The sequence below is a fragment of the Synchiropus splendidus genome, chromosome 1, assembly GCF_027744825.2.
Source record: "Synchiropus splendidus isolate RoL2022-P1 chromosome 1, RoL_Sspl_1.0, whole genome shotgun sequence".
Classification (NCBI taxonomy): Eukaryota; Metazoa; Chordata; class Actinopteri; order Syngnathiformes; family Callionymidae; genus Synchiropus; species Synchiropus splendidus.
In genome coordinates, this window is record NC_071334.1 from 58649178 (window position 1) to 58664652 (window position 15475).

At 42.3% G+C, this 15475-nt stretch overlaps 2 protein-coding genes across 4 annotated transcripts; both read left to right on the forward strand.

Annotated features, from left to right (window-relative positions):
* Positions 1–780: 780 nt before the first annotated feature.
* Positions 781–6468, forward strand: nfil3 (nuclear factor, interleukin 3 regulated). The gene is made up of 2 exons (XM_053847862.1): positions 781–956; positions 2704–6468. The coding sequence occupies exon 2, from the start codon at positions 2797–2799 to the stop codon at positions 4117–4119; it is 1323 nt and encodes a 440-aa protein (XP_053703837.1). The 5' UTR covers positions 781–956; positions 2704–2796; the 3' UTR covers positions 4120–6468.
* A 767-nt stretch (positions 6469–7235) lies between these two features.
* auh (AU RNA binding protein/enoyl-CoA hydratase) lies at positions 7236–13009 on the forward strand. 3 transcript variants are annotated; one of them, XM_053870294.1, is made up of 10 exons: positions 7236–7382; positions 8909–8976; positions 9566–9653; positions 9841–9927; positions 10542–10634; positions 10874–10930; positions 11253–11440; positions 11513–11563; positions 11653–11700; positions 12324–13009. In XM_053870294.1, the coding sequence occupies exons 2-10, from the start codon at positions 8974–8976 to the stop codon at positions 12399–12401; spliced, it is 693 nt and encodes a 230-aa protein (XP_053726269.1). In that variant the 5' UTR covers positions 7236–7382; positions 8909–8973; the 3' UTR covers positions 12402–13009. The 3 variants fall into 3 exon arrangements, with proteins under 3 accessions (XP_053726269.1, XP_053726259.1, XP_053726250.1); XM_053870275.1 differs by having other exon boundaries at positions 7241–7507; XM_053870284.1 differs by having other exon boundaries at positions 8909–9653.
* The last annotated feature ends 2466 nt before the right edge of the window (positions 13010–15475 follow it).

The following is a 15475-nucleotide window of genomic DNA, read 5'->3' on the forward strand; positions in this document are numbered from 1 at the left end:
TCACAAATAATAAACGCTTATTAACACCATGTCCATGTGTGAATTCATTTTAAAGACGTCTTCTCTAAACTTCTGATTAAAAGTACATTTTGAAGGGAAAAAAAACATCCTTCAACATAGCACTAACACTTCACTGGGAAAAGTCTGGTTCAACAGCGACATCTGTTGACTGTATGACGGAATCAGAAAACGCCCACTGTTTTATTATGGAAATGAAACACTTCATAATATTGCGTGAGTTTAATTATGAACAAATAAAGTGACAATATTTTAGTATCATGGTTTTATCAGTCATTGATCATCACTGAATTAATCAATTTATACTGACCTTCAGTCAATTTATCCACTTTATTGAAAAGAAATCGAAATGATATCTACTGAAATGATTGTTTGTCATGGTAACTCTGAGAGTGATTTATCAAAATGGACGTTGATCCTCAATGTTGATACGAATGTATTTCATTTGGATCGTAAACGGAATGGAATTTTTAAAAATATTGTGAGTTGTGTCTGTGCAGAGAATGAACCGATGGATGATATGGGTTCTTTCCAACACTATTATGTTGCGATCCCCTCTTTATTTTCCTGAAAGAGGACGATTTAAATCTGAACTAGGGAGAATCACTTCTTGCCGATGACGACGTTGACTTTCTAGTACGTGTCCGCCTCCTCGACACAACTACAGCTAATTGGTTAAAGTTGGAAAATGCCGTCGTCTGATTGGTCACTACGTCTGTCACTTGGACTCACGCTGCCAATACACTTAGCGCTGACCTACTAACACAGATCCATGAGTCAGGAGCCACCTTGAGAGGAAAACGCCAAAAGGAGTGTGAAAGAGGAGAGTGGTCCATCGCAACTTGTAGGGTCTGCGTGTATGACAGTGTACACTTATGGAAGTTTTTACTGTACACTCATGTTCGAACCGAGGACGAGACCAGCAACCGACACTGAAGGTACAGTTATACTTCAATGCTATTCCTGTATTTTCCTGTTTGTTTACGCGACCTGAAAACCCACAGCAATGCTTCACGTGTAATGATCCGCTTACTCCTCATTTATCTTTAAAACACTAAAGCTTTCAGCGTAAATGTATCAAATAAAAGCTTCAACCCGAGTTATAGTTTGGTTTTGACTCTGGGGAAATATGGTGTAGTGTATTAGTAGCATGCTTGCTAATGAGATCAGGCTAATATTTGGGGTCATGAATGGTCACAGGCAGACACTCGCCGCACCGAAGGCCCGGGAGTTCTCAGCCTCCAAGGTGTTGTTGTGGGGTGAAATGTCTGTATCTGTGTATATTTAGGTTTGGCTCCCAGATCATGTAGATGGAGCTCGGGCCGCCTGTGTCATGAGTAAGCACGACAGTGATGTCATGTTACACGGAGAAAGCCCACATTGTCTCTCGGCGCTCGCTCACATCCATGTCGGAGCGATTCCGACATGTGTCTGTGGGCTCGCGGACAAGAAAGCAGAACCAACACTGTAGTTATTGCCACACTGGCAAATATTGCATAATGTCTGCTGCCGAAGAAATTACTGGCAGCTAGAGTCTGAGGGGTGGGGGGGTGGGGTGTTATTGTGTAATCCGAACACAATGAAGGAATCTGGGGTAATAGGGCGTGTGGACTCCAGCCGGCGTGATGAGACCGTGTCGCGGCTGAACCAGCGTTGAACTCCCGCTGTCACATACACACACACCCAGCTCCGTCTGCTGTGATATTACTAGCAATTTCATGTCACGTGTGCTCCAAATTTAGTCTTGATGTCATATGGTGCGTCGTTGGAGGAAGACAAAAGGAGTGCAAGGCCCCGCGATTCTGCTTAAAACGTTATAACCATCCACCTTTCCCCCTTTTTTTTTAATTGTTAAGCAGCCAGGAAGTACAACTTGTTCTTTCTCAGTTCTCAGAGTTGGTTTCAAACGTTGATGCCATTGGAATGCACTGTTTAGTCATGGCGTCTTCTTGTGGGTTGTTACTTAAGGCTTGGAGGATGGCCTCAGGTTACAGTACTGACCCTGTGTTGGCTACAGCTGTGAGTACTTCTTTGTACTTCATGTCGGAGACATGTAAAGGGGGGCCTAATGTTTTGAGTTTCATATCAGTCATTTGTTATGACTGATGAATGTTCTGTTGTGTTTGAGCTTGACAGATTTGTTGTCTGTTGTTTTGGGTTAAGCGTTATGTGAGTCACATTTTCTTCCCGTGCCATACACATTTTCCCCTTTTTCAATTGTTAAAACGCGTATTTATTTGTCAAAGACAACCCACAGAAGTGATGACACAACAGATCCGAGGAAGCAAAGGAGATACCCAATGAGCAGTTATTTTGGGGAATTCATAGGAGTTAATAAGACACTATATACAGTATAACAAAAAAAACACACTTACCACACTTTTTTCTGCTTTATTCTACATAAGATTTTTGCCACCCCAAATATTGCATATATGAATTATTTTTATCTGATTGTCTTAGTTAACCGGTTTGAAACATCATATCAAAGTATTTTGCATTTGCTTGTTTTTTTCTTTTTTTGCTTGTAGTTGATCTATTTTTGCTTTTGTTCATGATCCAACAATACGATGTTCTCTTCAACATTAGAATCTAGAAGTAGATCCAGAAATGTCAGAACTATGATATGATGTCAACACTTTTCAACACAGTTGCTCACTTTCTAACTGTTCACTGTGGCCTTTACAGAGCAACCCAATTTGCAGTGGCAATATCTTGCACCATCAAACATGGTGAAGAGCTGAAGACCTCTGAACACACTCATCGTAGCAGACTGACAATATGCAATCAATCAAACAGGAGCTGGACTCCAGTGAGCCCTATAGTGGGGACGATGCTCTGGTCCTGGCTGTGGCTTTGCAAGGTGCCAATCCAGAGCTCCTTGGCAACAAAATGTCCCCTGTGCCCTTCAAGATGAAGACGACCTGTCGGAGGAAGCGGGAGTTCATCCCAGAGGAAAAGAAAGACAACATCTACTGGGAGAGGCGGCGTAAAAACAATGAAGCTGCCAAGCGGTCGAGAGAGAAGCGCCGCATCAATGACATGGTCCTGGAGAACAAGCTGATGGCCCTGGGTGAGGAGAACGCTTCTCTCAAGGCGGAGTTGTTATCGCTCAAGTTGAAGTTTGGTCTGGTGAGCTCTGCTGCTTATGCCCAGGAAGTCCAGAAGCTGTCTACCACCAACACTGCTAACCTGTACCAGGACTTTGTGAACCCCACTGCAAGACAAATGGCAACAAGCAGTGAACCAGAGCAAAATCAAATGCGCAGTAGCTGCATTTCTGTCATCAAGCATTTACCTCAATTGCCTAAGTCAAGTCCTGCAGCTCAGGGTAGCTTTCCCATCAAGCAGGAACCCGCAGAGAACACCTATACACACGACAGCAGCAGTCCCTATGAACGTCTGAGGAACTACATGGCCAACCCATTGTCTGCAGTCTACTCTCAACCTGCTTCATTCCTGCAGATCACCAGGTCATCCAGCAACTCCCCCCAAAGCTCAGAGGATGGTGCTGTGAGCAAGTCATCCGATGGTGAGGATGAGCAGCAGGTACCCAAAGGCCTGCAACAGTCTGCCACTGACCCGAGGAGTGTGATTGTATCTACACACAAAGTGCCAGAAGCCAGCTCTTCAGCGCTGCCCCACAAGCTGCGAATCAAAGCCAAGACCGTCCAAATCAAAGTGGAGACTGTCGACCCAGATTACGAGCCCTTGGGGAAGTCGTCTTCCCCAGTCGCTGTTGTGGATCAAGAAGGCCATCAAGCCATTGAGGAGGAGTACATCCAGCCCCCCACGTGTTCCTTGTCATTACAGGTCAACAACATGCAAGACTGGATCCAAAGGACCGATCGGTGGCACAAGAGCAGCTCCGAACCTTTGCAGAATAGCCCCAGCATTCACAGACTCAGTCCAAAACCAGCTTTGAATCTAGACAAGGTTGGTGAAAAAGAAACTCCCTATGCATCTGCTGACACTGGCCACTCAAGTCCGCTTCACGGCCTTTCGGACCTTGCTGCCAACGTGGCCTCTTTGAAAAAAATGATTGCAACACGGCAAGGCTCTGTAATTGAGACGGTCAAAACATCCCTGGATCAGCAGCCCTGATGGCCTGAATGAACTTTTGTATGGTTTGAATTTTCACTGAATCTGCTATTGCACTGTGTGGTTTATCGCTGAGCAATTCTAGAATCACTGTTGATCTTCTAACGTAAGTGCTGGTGAGCACAAACCACTGATCTGATACATGACATCAACACAGCACGTCTTTGGAATGGCGTCACGCTGCACAGCTCAGTTATCTCTTGTACTATTGATTGACACCACAATTGCACTCAAAGTTGTATCCAACACTTTAGAACTATCAAATGACCTTTAAAAAGAATGAGTGACACCAGATCTGCGCAGGGTGACAAGCCTGAATTCTTCTGACTTAAGGTTGATAGTTTGCATTTGTAAAGGTTCCCAGCGGTTGACAAACACTTGGTTTTGCTCCCACCAATACGTAATTGGCAGAGCGGGCTAGGTAGATGATGTCGTGGTACAACGACTCTGAAAGCTTTTTTTTCTTGCACAAACTGTTCAACAGAACATCACAAATCATCTTCACAGATCTGGGGTCTCCATTAACGAGAGGATGCTCGATCATCCAGAACAGTTGAACGGCAGCTGCTTCAAATGGAGAGAAGCTAATCACAGTAGCTGCAGGGTGAAGCTTTGCAGGCATATCCAACCATGTCCCTGGTAGAAGTTTTGTCACCAAATGTATTTGTGAAATCCTCCTACAAGGGCTGAAGAAGGTCTCCAGTCGGTAGAAGGAAGTCCCGGCCACCAGACCTCTAGCTTAACAAAACCGATGGATAAAGAAACAGTCCCAAATATTTTGCACAAAATATGAAAACAATGTAATGTTTGGTGTTGCTTCCCATATAATGTCATAGAATTTTACCTTATTGATTTTGTAAACATTCTAGCAAATACAGACAAATGATGGAGGACCATGCATTTTTAGCATCTTCAGCGGATGCCATGTCTTCATAACTGACTCAAAAGGAGTGAGACTGTAGCGCTTATTTTTACTATTGACAAATGTGATCCAAACAAATTTGCTTGAAAGAAGTGTCTTGAAATGGCATTGATGGCCAAGCCAGCCTGGTTTATCAGCAAAACTATATGCTCCCACCGACCATCAGAGCAGAGAATTGACTACTTTTTTTTATTTTACGACTTGCTTTTCAACCATGGTAAATGAAAACCTTTGTACAACAACTCTGCATAAACTAAAAAAAAAGACAACGACTATAGCCTTTTTATAAAACACACACCAGAGGAATGTGGCCTCTCTTTAAACAACTCCAACTAGCTGATGCCAGGAGGGATTGTCATCATGTGCACCGTTTAGTAGGGTTTTTTTTTTAAGTGTTCAGTCCTTCACTGTTCAGTTTGTGATTTTCTGCTCACTTGCGTTTTGCAGCAACTCGCGTGTCCCGTTATAGCTCGCGTCTATTTTATTTTTCTGCCTTAAAGCCGGGGTCTGAAATGTGTGTGGTTGGTGTGTTTTGGTATGCGTCTACATCGGAATGTGCAGGTGTATTTAAATGCTCCTGCCACTCATTTACGTGGATTATGATTGTCAGCTGACTTTTTTAGTTTTTTAAAAACATTTTATAGGCTTAAATTATTGTTTTATTTTTTGCATTGGAGCTGAGACTACATGTCAAAATGAGCTGGATTATGAGTGCATATTCTGCAGAACTGCGCCATGACCTTTATGTCATGTGTCTTACTGGTCTGCAGCCTCTTAAAAAAAAAAAAAACTATCATCATGATGAAATCCAATTTTTGAATCAAAATCTAAGGGAATGTAGCACAAACCCTCCTGATTTTAGAGTTTTATTTTTTAAGAATGCATAAAACAGCTTTAGCATTTAACGTGACTGCCTCGGCTTTTTATGTCAAACTGGCTTCAATTGCAATCACATGCCAAATACTGTTCTTACTTTATGTTCTCGCTCATTTTTGGTTGTCAATGCTTTCAAGGCTGCTGGTAGAATCAAGAGGTGTAATGACACAGTACACAGTCAGTTCATCAATGTAAAAAAAAAAAAGGTTGTGTATTTTGACACATCGAAATTTCATAATTGACATTTTATAAGAATTCTGTGCCATTTAATGAATTCCCAGCATATTTGATGATGTTTCTGCTTTTTGATAGACGTTGCATTGACATTTAATGACCTCTGAAAAGTAAAGCAGAAGTTCATTTGACAGACTTCATAGCTGCAGTTTGTTGTGTCTCTCAGTTTTACAGTAATATCACTTAATGTTACACTTCATTGGTCCCAGCAGCCTAATGTCCAGCGACCTGTCTGAATGCTCGTCTCAAGGATTATTGTTATGGTGTTTTTGTTTACAATAAACGTGCTGTTACTGAACTACCATGCTTCTTGTTACTAACCAATGGATGAGGTCTATTTAAAGTTGGATCGAACAAGTAAATGTCGTCTGAAATTTATCATGAACACCAATTAGGAAATTATTATATTTGATTATCTTTTAATTCCTTGAATTAGTTATTGTGCTATTTCCTGCAAAAGATGGTATCATAAACTTTCAATTTTACCTTAAGGTGGAAAATGATGGCATGCTAGCTAACTTCTTCCATGTCCAAGTACTTGATGTATTGAAACTCAGGGCTCCTTAACCCACCCCCAACATGAGTTTGAAATTGATGTACTCTACTAATCCCAAACTCAACATCAAGCAGCAAACAGAGTGGAACACATCCTAAAAGGATTTATTTGCTAACATGGTACAGATAAATCCATTAATCTGTACCATATGTGGCTGCTTGGTTATTCTAATTGGAGGGTCGACTTTGTGCCTACTTTACACACAGTATGTCCGTATTGATGATACTCTTTTCTTCCAGTTTTTATTTCAATACAATTTCCTGTATAAAGACATTGTTCTGGCATGTTGCTTGACATTTCATTTGATTCATATCTGTATCATCTATTAATCCACATTCGTACGAAAGCGTTCCATAAACCGTCTTATGATCGAGCAACATTCAATATTATCCATTATTCCTCTGGAGGGTAAAGTGGAATAGAAGATGTATGTATGCATTTTCAGTATTTATTCATTCACCAATTGTTTTTACCTTCATAAATAAGACCGAGAAAACGGTTCGTCGTCACGTGATTCCCTCCCCACGTGACCGAGTTCAGAGTTGAAAGTCATACTGCAGCCTTCTCCAGCATGGCGGTCCTAGCGGGACGCAGAGCTCTTGTCCAAGCGCTTCGCGTGCAAGCGGCGGACAGCGACAGTGTCTGCAGGTTCAGTCAGACCTGCAGCGGCTACAGACGGTATGTCTCCTTCGGTAAAGTCGCTTCGTCTCCCCGCATGCTGGGCTGTGGAGCCGCAGTACGACAGTACAGCTCTGACCCCAAAGATGATCTAAAAGTCCGGTACTTGGACGGAGAAGACGCCGGTAAGTTGGTGGACGGTGCAAAACACAACAACGCACGCGGGAAGACTAACTGCGAGTTAGTCGCTGTTGTGGTGACTGGTCCAAAGCTACCTGCTGTTTTCCTTAGTTCCCCGGATGTAGACCTGACGTGACTATAGTGGTGGCACTCGAGCTGCCCCACATGATGTTGTGGATTTTATTTTCATAACCGCGTGAAAAAAGTGGTAGTGTGTGCTCAGGTGTCAGCTGCCTGTTTGAGCGCGTCCCTCAAAAGACAACAGCACAAGATAATATACTGTAGTGCTCACCATACCGTACTACGGAGCCCTGGAAGTGACATTTAACACTCTGATCAAGTGCCTTCTCCAAATTATACCACATGTGGATAAGCTATACGTATTGGAATTGACATGCATGACTTTATTTTTTTTTATCCTGAGATAACAGTTATCTTGAGATAATTTGTATCCCGAGATCATTTTTATCTCGGGATAAAAACAATAAAGTCATGCATGTCACTTCCAGGGACGCGTAATACATATAGCTTATCCACATGTGGTATTATCCTACCAGTGATGCGTAATACGTATAGCTTAGCCACATATGGTATTATTTTGAGTAGAAGGCACGTGATCAGTGTTAAAAGCGCAGGGACTTGCAGACTGTGACTGACAACGTTCACGAACAGTTTCGAAGCCATGGGAGACATAGTGGTTACAGGTGGATGTATACAAAATGCTTTGCCAGAGAGGCAGTTACGCATGCGCTGACATTTACAATTGTATCCTGAGATAACAACCCGGGATAAAAAAAAAATAAAGTCATGCGTGTCAAATCCAAAAAAAAATAAACACATGATTGTCACTTCCAGGGCTCCATATTCATATCAGAATGACGCCACGGCTGCTTTTGTGGTTATGATTCACTTTTGATCTGTTAAAGCTGTTTGTCAAACAACCCAAACATTGAGTAAGAATTTCTTAACATGTGTGATGAAAGACAGATGAGTGGCTCGCTGTGTTCCCATGAAAAGGCTTATCCATGTTGAGCATTAAAATCTACCACCGTAAACACGTTCCTTGATGTTTCTTCTGAGTCTGCCAGTTTTGTAACTTTCTGGTGGCCATTTTTTGTAAGTAGTAATTGCATCTGCATAACTTTAATGTTCTGAGTTGCCACATGTTTTCCTTAGTCCTGTATCAGGCCTAAGATTTAAAGTACTGCTAAGCTTCTTCTCAAGCTGTAATGATTTCTTCAGATATCCAGGTTAATCTTTGTCCTTGACCTATTCGTGCTTCTTCTGTTGGGTTTGTGTGACAGGTTTAACAATGTTGATGATGTCAGTGGCTAAGACATGAGTAAGTCATCTGATTACTTTTGTTCTAAATACTAAACTGTTTCAATGCTCTACATGTTTTTCAGGTATAGTTGTTGTTGGACTGAATCGGCCCAAAGCTAAAAATGCCATCAGCAAAAATCTAGTGAAAATGGTGAGTCAGTCTTTTTCGCGTTTTGTTTTTAATAAATTGATGAGCGGAAACTGTCAACAACCTTGTCTTTATTTCCCATGTACCCTTCAGTAGGTTTCTCTTCTTCTTCTTCTTCTTTTCCTTTTTAGCAGTTTTGTGTTAGCCAAAACCAGTTTATTTAATTGAACGACTATATAAAATTCCCTTCTCTTCATGTCCATTACTTGAAGTCATAAACATGTCATGTTTAAAGAAAGATTTTGATTCCAATAACTAACAGTAACGTTTTTCTCTAAGAGATTTTTGTGTACATGATATTTTTTACCGTATGAAATTCAGATAAGTGAGACCAAGGTATTTTATTTGGCTGCTCCTCCTCACAGATCAAAGGTAACGCCAAACAGTAGTTAACCACGAGTGTGTGATGACGATTGTGGCTTTCGACAGCAGGATTCTACATTCAAGTGAACAAGGATGTTTCAGAGACAGTTATAACAGCAACTGTTCAAAACGAGATGAGATGTACTTGACATACATCACATGCATCAGGCAACATCATTTTGTAAATTGTGCACATGTGGCATTTGCTGTATTTTCATTTGTATTCCAGATGTCAGAAACTGTCGAGGACATTAAGAAAAATAACAAAGTTCGCAGTGTGATCTTGTGCAGTTTAGTTCCCGAGATCTTCTGTGCAGGTAGGTGCATCGAATCGTTTACAGTGAATGTATTTCTCAAGGAGAACATCGCAGGTCTGTGTTTGTGTAATACTGATCAGGTCGCCACACGTATTTTTGATGGTAGTTTTAATGTCACGTGTCTGTGAAAATCTCAACTTCCTCTCTTAATGTTAGGCTCTGTCTCGGGGGGGATGTACGACTCTAGGTGCAGACCTGAAGGAGAGAGCCAAGATGCACCAGAGTGAAGTGGGGCCGTTTGTGACGAAAGCCCGAGCCCTCATCACAGAACTTGGTAAAATCACCTTATTTACAGATTGTTATTCACATTTCTCAAAGACTACAAGCAGCGACTACTGTGCTGATTGATGCTACTTGAACTACGGAGGGATTATTTTACTCCCGAATGAAAGGTCTGTGTCCAAAAATGGTTAATTCAGCAGTGCGATGGGGACCTACTGACTTAAACTGTCATGCAGGCCTTTGACATACTATCCATTCATGATGACAACAAGCCCTGCAACCACTCATTTACAAGACGCAGAATGCACTACAACAGTTGAGTCAACATTTAAGGCCAATTGAAGTCATCATGTATTCCTGATCCCACATGCTCAGTGTTAATCCCTTGTTTATTTTTGAAAGGGTAGTCGTTTAATTTTTGATGCTATTTCAAAGGAAAAAGAGAAAGTCCTTTCATCGGTGTCCATCCTGTTTCTTTTCTGAATACCAGATACCACTAGGTATCTTGATGGATAGATATGGCAAGAAGATGCAACTCACTTGTTTACTGTGCAGCACTTACACTCATTGCTAACAGTTTCTCTGGGAGGAGTGAAGCTTGTTTCGCCTGAAATGAGTTTAATTGAAGTGAATTAAACACCTCCCCCTGACCCCCTTTGTTGTCAGGTAACCTGCCGATGCCAACAATAGCAGCGATTGATGGTGCAGCGTTAGGAGGAGGCCTGGAGATGGCGCTCGCCTGTGACATTAGAATCGCTGGTAATGTTTATGCTCCTGTTGTTGTACTCCAGAGGTGAAATGTGGACCACTTTTGTGAACCTGAGATCGTTCAGGCAAACAAGAAACACTTGAGGATGTGATGCATCAAGTACATGGCTGTTTTTGCACCATTTATTGGTCAAGTTTGCAAGATTCATTTCATCAATGTATGACGTGAACGTTGTCTTGAAAAATGAAGTCATTAAGGCAAGTTATTCACTTTCTTCTTGTCTCTTCAGCCAATAATGCGAAAATGGGTCTGGTCGAGACAAAACTTGCCATCATACCAGGAGCAGGTGAGAGGTGGCTCTTCATCTTATTCACTGTCATTTGGTTAGAACCTTTTTCTCTTGTGCTCTTCTGTTAACACCTTATTCAGAAGCTTCAACATTTTTTCAATTTGCATAAAACAAGGGCTCAAGGGCTGCTGTGTGTTCTTGGAACATGTATCTATTTATCTACATTGTTTCGCTTCATTTTAACTTTTTTTCTCAATAGTTTTCAAGTTCAATCAAAGCAATTTCCCTCATCCATAAATGGCTTGAATAATCGTGATTTCAACTTGAATCCACTTCCTGATCGCACAGCCCTACTGCTTGTGTGTGATTTCGTCTGCAGGTGGGACGCAGCGTCTCCCCAGGGTGATCGGCGTGTCTCAAGCTAAGGAGCTGATCTTTGCTGCACGGGCAATAGATGGTACCGAAGCTCTCCGCCTGGGTCTGGTCAGTCATGCAGTGGAGCAAAACAAGAGTGGCGACGCGGCTTATCACAGAGCCCTGGAGCTGGCCAGAGAGATCAACCCTCAGGTGAGCGGCGCCTCTTGCTGACATGCTGAATCCCCGTTCACTGCTGAAACTCCTCATGACCTCTCCTCTCAGGGTCCCATCGCTGTCAGGATGGCAAAGCTGGCCATCAACCAGGGAATAGAGGTGAGGCTGGACTGAACCGAGTTGGAGACACTGAGGATGCTAACCATTGAGCGGTCAGTAACCAAACGTTTTTTTGTTTTTTTTTTCAGGTGGATTTAGCCACAGGTCTGGCCATTGAAGAGGCCTGCTATGCCCAAGTAAGTGACCTTGTTGAAACCTTCTTAATTGTTGACATGGCTGTTGGTTTTAAGTTTGATCTCACTAAGGGACGTTTCTTTCTATTGCCCTCTGAATTGGGATGCAAGGGTTAGTTTGAGAGGAGACTGTATTATGAACCCCAAACTCCCGAGTGCTAATCTTACAACGTATGGGCTCAAGGATCTGCAATAAGGACTCAGAAAACAACAACTCATGATGGGCTTCAGGTCAAGAAGCTTGCCTGGTGTTGCATTTAATCGGAAACCGTTTTTCTTCTGTTGGTTCCCAAATTTTTTGTTTTCCAACAAAATTCCTAAATAAAGAGCTTTTCAATCTGTCTTTGCAGACAGGTAGCTTGTTGTTGCTCAAGGCTGTGTAGCTGCAAACAAACAGTACAGGTGTCATTATTGATCTGCAACAAAAGCTGAAAACTGTCTGTTTGGGATTTTACTAGCAAATTGAATATACAAATATTAAACATATATTCAAGTAAATTCCTATAAAAAAAAACTTGACTAATGTCATGATTACAGTCCGCATGTTTGTTTAGATTTAATAGGGGACCCACCTGTTGCAACCACGTATTAAAAAGGGACTTTAACTCTCCTACTTTGTTTTCCAGGTGATACCGACAAAAGACCGATTGGAGGGACTGGCTGCTTTCAAAGAGAAGAGACGACCTCACTTCAAGGGCGAGTGAGTCTGCGCTCAAGCCGAAATCCTTCCAAAACCTGCCTTACACTCTTCTCTACCACTGCTTCCAATATACTTAGAAGTCAAACTGTACATTTGTCATGTGACGCCGGAGTGGAGGGCTCCAGTGCTCACCCACGGTGGTTAGCTTTGACTTCTTAATCAAGAGCCATCTTACTAGCATGAGGAGCTGCATATGAATGCTGTTTATCGTTTATACTAATCTACTTTGGTTTAGTTTGAATAACAATGCACTGTGGGCAAAATAAAGAAACTAATCTATGGACATTCTAACAGGCGTCTGTTCCTGGCTTCACACTACAGTGAGGAGAGATTGCTTTGGTAATCATTGTTTTGCATCGTCTGATGTGAAAATGAGGAATATGACATCGAACTTGTGATCAGAAATATCTTGGGTATTTGCTCTAACATCATGAACTCGTGATCTACTAAGAAATGGAACCCGTTATGATGCCTTTTCTTTGTACCGTTTGTGTTTTTGTCTGTCACATCAATGAAGCCTCAAGCAGCTTTGTAAAAACACTACGTGAATAGCGAGTGTACAGTCACATGTCTGTAAATAAAAAATAAAAGAAATCCCAGGACCGTCGATAAGGGGTTGTTTCTGTTGCTCTGCTTAAATTGCTCTGGCGTACACAGTTCTTTCTCTTCTTAGTCACCAGCCAAAGTTCTTAACATCAAGTCACACAAAACCGCTTCTTTGACAGTCATTTCATTCAGCATTTGTCTTGAGAGGTTGTCCTACCAAGTTTGCAATTTCTTGGTCCAACATGGACCGCGTGTCTTCTCGCCTCATGCTTGACCTCCCTGAATCTGCAACACGCATCATGAAGGTCTGACTGTGGTCACGACGTGGTCCTAGGTTAAAATTCGAGCCACACAATCTCTTGTGTTGTCTATAACTAATAAACTAACTAACTAATAAAAATAGAAACTAGCAATACGTCATGCAGAAGCCACAGGTCAATCATGGCAGCTGATCGTCTGAAAGATAGAAAGCTGAGAAGTCCAGTGGAAATCAGAAAGGCCTTTGAATTTGAAGTGGAAATATGTTTAATGTAAATGATTTTTCTGAAGGTATGCGCTCCATAAGAGACGCAGTGGAAGTTGGCTGTAGTGAGCAGACAGTTGAGGCCCGTGTTCGAGGATGGCATGCAGACCTGCACTGTGGCTTCATGCTTGCGGCTTCACAGCTCCACCGTGGCTGGCTTCCTTCCGGCAGATGTCCCACCACTACGCCGGGCTCAATCCCACCACAGGACAAGGTTGCGTAAAGAAAATGTTTCTTCCACACAACGCTCATCACCGCAGTCAAGTCATCACAGGTCAGACCTGGGCTTCCTGGTCATGTTCGGGGCCGTTAACGTTCAACTGCCTCCAGGCTTCTGCTGCAGGTGGACAACACAGTACCACGCCTCCTTTACAACGGCTCCTGTGTGGCGAGATGCTCGGTTCAACCAAGCCCATGGAATTAGCATGTACCTGATAAACTTTGTTGCTTGTATCCTCTGTTCTGTTTTTTTTTTCAGGTTTTTAGTGTGGGCCCCTTTCATTGTGATTACCAATCTGTTCAAGTCTTAGAAAATGGAGCAAAATGGGGTTTTTTTTCTCCATTTGCAAACACTGCCACCTTAGCTACCATTTTGTAACGTATCATAATTTAAGATAGTTTTTCTTCATTGTTGTGGACTTGTCGACCAGTCTTCCTTGCCTATGAAAATATGAGTCTTTTTGTCTGTGTTGTTGGCGTTGAGCTTCCTCTCTCAGTGAGGATGAGGATGATGGTTTCTGGCAGACCTTTGGCAGCTCAACCGTCTCTTTTATAGTTTCAGAATCAGAAAAACTTTGTTAATCCCAAGGGAAATTAGTTTTATAACATGCTCCGTTAACAACAAAAATAAAATATGAAATATAGAATACTGTATAAAATACAAAATACTGTTTTTTTTTAATAGACTGTGAAGGAAAGAGGAAAGAAGACTATGCACATAAAGACGGACATGGAAGCGGGTGAAGTGGTGAGAACTATCTATGGCTGACTGATGTCCCATAGCTGTTGTGACCCATTTCAACAGATATCAAACAAATTCCTCAGATGACAGAAGACATCACTTTATTCATTTTATAATAAGATGATGGTCATTTGCTTCCCACAGAGCTAATCTATAATTATTAATGCACCGCTACCCACACATGCCCCTCATGTTTATGGTCCTTAGTTCCAATTGAAGGGTTTGGGAATTGTAGTTTTGTAGCTTGTAGTTTTCGCAGTCGTAACACCATTTTTGCTAGTCCTGGCGTGGTCTGAAAGGGGACGGTCTCAGGAAATACTGGCTCAAAGACATGGCTTGTTCAGTGCACAAACTTCCTGCAACGGTGACTGCGGACCTTTTATGTGACTCTTGACGTGGATGTGTTGTGGATTACGTTTGTTCGTTACCACTGGATCAAGTTGTATTTTTACAGACTTAAAATGGACTATACAATACAAATACTATAAAATGGAGATAATTCCTGCTGTGAGTCTGCAGGCCTGACACCACCACCAGAACAGACACCACTGATCTGAATTCACCATCATCTTTTTCATGGTTAAATGAGTTAAATCTCTTGGACGTGAAAAAAAGGAACAGTCCACAAAGTCTGTTTCAACACTGTCGGAGGTCAGCTGAAGGCTCTGAAGGTTGTGGTCCGCCCAGAAAGCCACTGACTCAACTGACACGACCGTTACACAGCTTCCACGGTGCGACCCAACAGGAGAGCAAAGCCCAACTCCAACTCACTTATTGCTGCTAAATGGTGAGCTAAACTGAAACTGATCGATAGCTCATGATCTATCTGGAGTTTCAGATGAGCGAGAGAGCTGCGTGTTGACGTCTCTACAGATCTACAAACGATGGATATCGCCAACTCATTTCGAGAATCGTCCGACTGATCGGAACTAGACCATGTGACAAGAGACTCTGCTGCCACCCAGCGGACATTGACTAGCATGTACTGTCACATGACCGTCTGTTTTTCGTCAGACAGGGACACGCGTTCTACTTCAACAGTTCTGTC